This window comes from Helianthus annuus, chromosome 15 (genome assembly GCF_002127325.2).
Source record: "Helianthus annuus cultivar XRQ/B chromosome 15, HanXRQr2.0-SUNRISE, whole genome shotgun sequence".
In the NCBI taxonomy this organism is placed as follows: Eukaryota; Viridiplantae; Streptophyta; class Magnoliopsida; order Asterales; family Asteraceae; genus Helianthus; species Helianthus annuus.
This window is the reverse complement of record NC_035447.2, coordinates 94,442,842-94,451,156: the sequence shown is the minus strand read 5'-3', so window position 1 is coordinate 94,451,156 and position 8,315 is coordinate 94,442,842. Positions and strand designations below refer to the sequence as shown.

Below are 8,315 nucleotides of genomic sequence, written 5' to 3'. Positions count from 1 at the left end.
TGGGGGGCAGATTTTACCGATTATTACTGTCGTGTCTTCGGGCAGGTCAAGGTCGGATTTCCGCGCATCTAGGGAGAGCCAAGGGACTGGCGGTGGTTGAGTAGTCGACCTTGCCCATAACACGTGAAGATATTTTATTGAAAATTTCCATCATAATGATTTTTTTCTGCCTTACGCACAACGGATACATTTTATTGAAAATTTCGTCATTTAGCAAGCTTTTTGGTCAGACTTGGTATACATATTTTATTTGATAGGGCCGGTATTCAATATGGTCGAATATATATCAAGAAAAATTTCAACGATAAAATCTATATATTATTGATATGACAAGGCCATAGGTTGACAAATTCACCTAAAGACATTTGAAAAGTTGGATTTTTATTTTGAAAACCATTAGATTAGCCAAAGAATGGTTAACTTTTCAAAAATAGCCATTGAAAACATCTCAACGAGCCGTTTTAAGTAGCTGAAACGGTTTAAAAAATCCTTTCAGATCAACCAACCGATGATTGCCACGTGTCCGGTTGATCAAATGAAACTACAACTCATAGTTTATCACTTAATTACACATTACAAACTAGGTTAATTTTTCCTAGTTAACTTAGTGGGTTCAGAGAGTTATAACCCGTTTTATTTTAAGTCCCGTTAACTCGGGTCTCTTATAAACTTTGTCTTCTCAAAGCATTTATTTTCCTTTTAATTAATATTAGGATTATTTGTTTAAAACCTAATATCCACCGGGTTAATACTACCACTAAGGGTATTTAACCCGTTCTTTTTAATATTAACGTGGTTTGATTACCAAATCCGTTTTCGTTTCGTGCGTTGAGTTTTCCGATGTGTTTAAGCGAGTTTGCGGTGCGATAGTATTATCCATTAATCCCAACTACTATATCTAACATACAATCATCATAAATAACTTGCGTTTAGCGTTCGCGATTCGATTGCGACAGAGTTGCGATTGCTTTTCGATTAATCACCACATCATAACTATAAATAAACATGCACAAGCAACACATAAGTAGCACACACACGTAAAACCATATCCAGAACGCATAGTTCGAGTTGCGAATTCGATTGCGATAAGCGATAAAGCGATAAAAACATGCGACAAATAGCGATTCAACCTCGACTATTAATAAGTACTCCACATAATACAACTAATGCGATAAAAGAAATAGATTATCTACAAGTCAAAGAAGTCCAAACAGGAGTTGAGCAAGAAGTGACAGATCGCAATTAGTAATCTTTTCTTCCTTTGACTTCAATCTTGACTTTGACTTTCGAAACGTGGGGTGCTACAACTACGTTCACATCTTAAAATTAGTATACTACATTTCAAGATATTAAACACAAACTAAATTTCATTTTCACATGTATATGCTATGCCAACTGAAGAATATGCACACATGGGAAATCAACTCCCGGAACGGGCCCGTTTGTAATCCCAAGAGTTGGGGAACCCGATCGGCTTATCATATTAATTCTGAGCTTCGATTAAGGATTTCATTCAGAGTTAAGAGTTGGGCTGATATGGGTGAGCAAAGGTTCCGAACCTTCAAGAACTAACTCGGAATCAACCCGACCCGGAACTGTTTATCTTAAAATATAAGAACCGGGACGAGTTTAAGAAGGGTCTCACGGGTCCTATACCCTTTTAGACCCTGTACGACCATTTGCAAACAAGTTTTTTTGGGGCTTTCAATAATCAGTGGATATTGAATTTACTTTGGGTATGCAACAAAATGGTTTTAGTGAAAACTGATAGCATTTGTTTGGATGATTCTCAACCTCCTAACATGTTGTATAGTAGCTAAAAAACAATAAAAACCAACCTAAGTTGAAAGCATAAGAAAAATCAACTTCTGTACAATAGCTAAAACAATTCAAACTAGTAGCATCAATCAAACGAACCCTCAAGTTAGATGGTTTAAATTTGGATGGTATCTCCTATTTTTTAAAAGGTTCGGGTCTATTATGGTTCTGGTTCGGGTTCATGGTTTCATGGTTCTTGAACCATAACCTGCTCACCTCTATATTATATTTGGTGCAGGAGTTGATATCTGATAAGAATGGAAAAAGAACTCGAGCTCGATGAAAATACCATAATTCTAAAACATGTGGGACGAGTATTCACATATTCGAAAAAAAAAAATCCAAGTCTCATGCCCAAACAATGATCATTCATCTATATTATATTATAAGGCATAAGGGAAGAACATTTTAAGATACACAAAAGTTAAACAAAATCTTTAATTTAATACATAATGTACAACGCTAAAATGATGGTAAATTAGTATTCAAACAATAATTACACTTTAATTCTCTCATCTTAATTACACTTTAATTCTCTCATCTTAATTACACTTTAATTCTCTCATCTTTAACCAAATTATAGATTTCCTAGGCTGTTCCGTTTGGACGGCAATAAGCGCTGCACAGTTGCTGATCGTATTCCTGAAGGTATCGGTTCTGGTATGATAGGCTGGAACTGGAAGCGATATCCGAGTAGCGAGTTGGAAATTGAGGAGCTCATACAATGCCACCGTCATCTCTCTAGTGTTGTGCTTAGTACCCGCGAGGACTATTGGGTGTGGTCTCATGATCCTGGAGAAGGTTACTCGGTTAAAGAAGCTCGGAGATGGATGAAAGGGAGCAATCAATCCGTTAATAATCTGACATATAAATGGTGTACGTGGGTGCCGGGTAAATGTAACATTTTCATGTGGAGAGCTAGCTTGGATAGGCTCTCTACCAAGGAAGCTCTTCGGTATCGTAACATTAATGTTGGTGATGGTGTGTGTGCCTTATGCAGCGAATTAGACGAGACGGTGGATCATTTGTTCTCCGGTTGTAGGGTTGCTTGTGGTGTGTGGGACGCTATCGGATTATGGTGCAAGGTTCCTCAGTTCTTTGTTTTCTCGTTTTCTGATGTGATCCATGCTATTGACGATTTGCCTTACACAAACAAGAAGAAGGAGATTCTGCGTGGCATCATTGCTATTGCTTGTTGGCAAATTTGGAAGGCTAGGAACGAAAGGGTTTTCAACGGTTTAGCTATTAACGTGGTGCGTATTGTCTCGGATGTCAAGTCTTTGGCGTATCTTTGGTTTAAGAGTAGACATAAGGAGGGTTCGATAGATTGGAGAAATTGGCGTACGTTTGATTTTCCGTTGATGTAATCTTTTCCGCGTTTCATCGATCTCGATCTTAGAGATCGTTGGCGCGGGTTTGTGTCTTTAATGAAATTCGCCTTCCAAAAAAAGTTAATAGTAGGGTTGTAAACGAGCCGAATGAACACGAACAAGGCCTTGTTCGTGTCCGTTCGTTAAGGATATAGTGTGTTCACAAACGGTTCATGAATACTTACCGAACATGATTTTTTTTGTGTTCGTTCATTAGGAAAGAAACGTGTTCAAGAATGGTTCATGAACACAAACCAACAAAGATGAAATCGGCGAAGATGGCGAGAGGGAGCGGCGCTGGACCTTGAAGCTCTAATCGTTGGACGAAAGCCGATGGTTTTTTCGATGTGAATAATGAGAAGGAAATGTGAATGGTGCATAAACAATGTGTAGATATGGTTTCCTATTTTATTTTGTTTGGGTAATGAGATAAATAAGAATTACAGAAATAAAAAGCTTAGATAAAATAATTAAATGCTAAAACATCTTTAATAAATAAACGAACATGAACAAATGTTCACATGAACACATTACCGAACGTTCACGAACGCAATTGAACTAACGAGGCATTTGTTCGTGCTCGTTCATTTAACTAACCAAACGGAATTTCTTGTTCATGTTCGTTTATTAATTTAAATGAATGAATGTAAACAAACTTCAAGCCAAACGGTTCATGAATTGTTCGCTGAAAGTTCAGTTCGTTTACAGCCCTAGTTAATAGCTATGCTTTATCCCCCTTATAAAAACTAACAACCCCCACGATATCGAAACGACATAACTTTTTTGTATGTTAATATTTTTATAAAAAAATTGTGCCATAAAAATATTTAGTCTCTTTAATTTGAGTGTAGTATAGCTATAGTTTTTTTAATTAAAAATTGATATGTTACGTGATTAACAATCTGTAGAAGTAAGCAACAACTGAATTGTTAACCAAAAACAGACGAAACCGAACCGAAATCTGCGAAATACTAAATTAACTGAAAACTGATTAACCGAAAACCAAATTAACCAAAAACCGGTTATCAGTTTCTTTTTGTACCATCGTTTAACTAAAATTAACCGAACCGGACCTTTCATATTTTTATATATTTCTAGTTTTTATATCTCAAGTTCATGTATTTTATATTTTATACGCACGGTTCGCTCAAAGCTTCTTTCGTTTAAATATAAAGCTGCCAATGATGTCAGACGGTTCTTGGACGAGTGGAAGATTGATGGGGTGGAGTATTTTGATGAAGACTGATCGTAGTTGATTGTATCTAGTTTTCATGTTAGTCTTGTTTGTTTGGCTGTGTTTCCTTGTCTACTCTTTTGTGGTATGTCACAAAGAGAACTAGGGGGTGTTTGTTAACCTTCCTACTTGTATTTTTTGGTTATGTTATAAAATCACCGGGGTAACCCTTTACCAAAAAAAAATAATTATATACCTCCATTTCATGTATTTATTATTCAACTTCATGTAATTATGCCTCAGTTTCATGTATTTTAAAGAAACGTTTTAGCCCAATTGTTGTTTTGGCTATTAACCAAAATTAACAGAATTGAACAAAAAACCATCAATCTAATCAAATAAACCGAACTGATTAACTAAAAACTGATTGGTTAGTAAAATAGACTATTTGATGACTTCGATTTCAACTTCGGTTGAGGATATTAGCCGAATGTACCGAACCATGCCTACCACAATGCAATGGATTGATCAATGACTTCACTTATTATACGAACAAAAAAAAAAAAAGAAACGAGTACCGAAGTGTAAATTGTCACTCCCGCCGCATCGCACGGCCACACTACTAGTATTTTAAATACATGGAGAGAGCCAATTTTAGGCTAGAAAAACAGATGGTAGGAACATGACGCATTTGTTTCTATTTAATAACTAGGTTTCGCCACACTTCGCAGCGGGCAACAACATTTCCCCACGTGATGCGATGGTAATTTGGTTAATATCGTTTCAATTCGTTAGTTGTAGAAAATTCGATCATAATTAGTGTTATATATAATATTCCATTAATATTTAGTAGTAACAAGAATATCAGATTATTAATTGGTAAAAATAATAAAAAAGCAGTAGATTAAGAAATATTTAGATCATGTTACTCGTTGAGCTTTGATCATGAGAAATTCTAACCCACAATTATTGAAAACACAAAAATAATCAAGTTACTTGTTCATTTTTAGGCCACCTGGGGTGGCTGCCTGATGAAAGAGTTTCACGCGTGGAAGAAGCCCAAACATCACCGCCACCCCCTTTCCATCAAGCGTTAACTTTAATTCGCGTTATATTTTTGACGCGTTGAGTTTTGATTGTTGTGAGGGAAATTGTTGGTTGAGGGAAATTGTGGGTATGGTGGTGAGTCATGGACATTTCTACTAAAAAAGGTTGTGACTGATAGGGATAAAGCTCGATGACGTGGCGAAACTTGATTGGATGTTTTGAGTAATAAATTGGTGATGACTGATGACCACCCCTACCTCTTAAAATAAAGAAAAAACAAAAACTACGTAGACAACAAAAACCGTGTTGACCAATAAAAGAAGAGATAAATACAGGGTCAAAGTTTCGTACTTTGGAAGAGATAAATACAGGACCAATAAAAGAAGAGATAAATACAGGGACCAATAAAAGAAGAGGTATGGTCCCAATTCCCTGCCTACATGGCAGGGATCACACCACTTTTTGAGCATACTTGGCGACCACATCAGCAAAACAATCCAGAAGCTTCTAGAAACTTCTAGAAGATCCGCAGGTGGCACCAAAGATGCTCTACCAGACATAAAGGACAACACGTGTCACCACTCGCAGGGCGCCACGTAGGCCTGCGACAAATCAGGGGGCAGAACTGACGACATCAGTACAAGGTTTCCAGCATGAGAAAATGTAAGCGCGCCACGTGTACCACTACACCAGCCACAACAGAGCAGACCAAGAGGATATTCCCCTTGGTCGGACACTTGGCGCGCACCTACAGCTGGCTCAGCTGCTCCTCTGTCACACCCCGTATTTCCACGTGTCACCGGTGGGCCCGGTGGGGGAGTATCGTGACGTAGTTGATATCATCATAGTCAAACAACACAAATTATAATGCACAGCGGAAGCAAAAGAAATAGATTTATTTCAACTATCAAATGTAATATTAAAGTATCACAAGTAGTGGAAATAGATCCACAGGCGGATCGGAATAAAAAGAGAAAAATTGTTCGACAGATAAATGCATCCCAAAGCTTGCGAGACTCTATGATGCTAAGGAGAGACCAGCCTATTACGTATAGCACCTGCACTTAATCTTTTTGGGGAAAATACATCAGTTTACACTGGTAAATACAATTTAACTGACTCATTTTGAAAAGGTTTTAAAAATTGATTTAAATGCTCAAGGCACAAAACATTTTATAACTTAGGAATAATTAATCAAAGTTAAACTTGTAAAAGATTTACATGTTTGTTGTGCGTTCAGTCGCCCGAGTCGTGTCGGGTTTAAGGTTAATTGACACACCACTTAGTATAAGTCCGCGACGGGAAGCCAACGTTTATACCTTAATAATGGACATAGTACCGGGTGTACGCCTACACCCGGGTGTCAAGGTCGTGGCCAAAAATGATGCCAAGGATATCCGGGACATGGTCAATAAGCTCCCAAAGGCGTAAAAACAAACAAAACCAAGTTTTCAAACGGGTCACATTGATAATACCCAACTACTAATGAGTTGGGGTCAATTGCCCGACCAAGCGGTATTTTATATATCGTACCCCCAAGCCCGTATAAGGGAAAATAAGTTAAAAGTATTTACCTGAGCAAGTATAAACCACAAAAGCAACAATGCAAGTGTCTTTTACTGGGCTCCTATTCTGGAACGAAGGTTTATAATAACCTATTAGAATCCTAACGGGTCTTTTAACATAGCCTAAGCTTAGACCGGTTAGTTTCGAAGAATAAATATGGTTTAATCGCGAGGAATGCGAAAACCGGGAAGGAATGTGATTTGGACCCTACAAGCTTGGATACTTGTATAATATGGGTAAACCAAACACATTCTGAATTTAGAGACTAAGATGATACGATTTGACCCGTTTTGGCTAATATGCGTGAACTAGTCACATAAGCCGATCCGAACGCGAAAGTGCGTAACGGGTAATCATATAAGTCATATGCAAGTTTCCTGAGATTATATGTACCAATTATGTTGTAATATCAGTAAGGTATGTCCAATTATGCCCCAAATGATTTTAAACACCAATTACGCCTCATAAGGGCATTTTGGTAATTTTACATAAGTTAAAAAGATAAAAACGGGCAATCTGAGTTTTCATCTCTAGTTTACTGTTAAAATATGAAATTCTTCTAAATATATCAGTAGGTATTAGATCTTTTATATAAAAACTAGTTTTGACATATACTATGTCGTAAAAATGCCTAAAAAGGCGATTTGGGGCCATTTCCGGGTTTTAAAAGAAAAGCTGATATTTTTATAATTCCAGAAGGCTCAAAAAATTATATTTAGCATAATAAATCAGTAGGAAAAAGTTTGGGGTCAAAAGGTTTAGTAAAACTCATTCTATGGCCGAAAAGGGCAAAACCGGCATAAGCCGAATTATACTTAAAACCTCAAGTTATGCTCAGCCTAAAAATAAATAAAAATCTTTAAAATTCCCAAAATATTATTACATAACAGTGGGTATAAGGTTTTGGTATAAAATCTAAGTTTAAATAGGCTATGCGTTAATTACGCTAATTATTTACTAAGAAAGCTTCTAATTACGCTAATGAGCATAACTCTTATTCTAGACTTCAAACTGATGTCAAATTTTGGGGACAAGTTTATAATTCAGTAACTAAGGTGTCTACCCTTATACATTTTCAAAAATCATGATTTTTGGACATTTGGGCATAACGGTCAACATATGGGCATTTAACGGAAACATGCATACGAACAAGATATCTAATGAACCATGTTGTATAATCACAGGAGGATATACTAACATGTTATTAGGTCCAAAAGAAGCTCTAAGGCAATCTTAATCTTAACTAAAACGGGTCAGAACTGAAAGTCAAAGCGAAAGTCAAACGATGCGACTTTCGGTTCTGAACCGGGTCTAAACAGAAAATTGTCGAGTTGAACATG

General features: G+C 36.8%; 1 protein-coding gene across 1 annotated transcript; it reads left to right on the top strand.

Annotated features, from left to right (window-relative positions):
* The first annotated feature begins 2,689 nt into the window (after positions 1–2,689).
* LOC110913908 lies at positions 2,690–3,185 on the top strand. Its single transcript, XM_035984373.1, has 2 exons — positions 2,690–2,709; positions 2,819–3,185. Exons 1-2 carry the CDS (start codon positions 2,690–2,692, stop codon positions 3,183–3,185), a joined length of 387 nt encoding a protein of 128 aa, XP_035840266.1.
* The last annotated feature ends 5,130 nt before the right edge of the window (positions 3,186–8,315 follow it).

What these genes read in the sequence shown, in the direction of transcription:
- LOC110913908 (XM_035984373.1), top strand. Translation starts at nt 2,690, where the DNA reads ATGGTGTACGTGGGTGCCGG. An exon ending in ATGGTGTACGTGGGTGCCGG is followed by an intron (nt 2,710 to 2,818) that starts GTAAATGTAACA and finishes TGCCTTATGCAG; the next exon opens with CGAATTAGACGAGACGGTGG.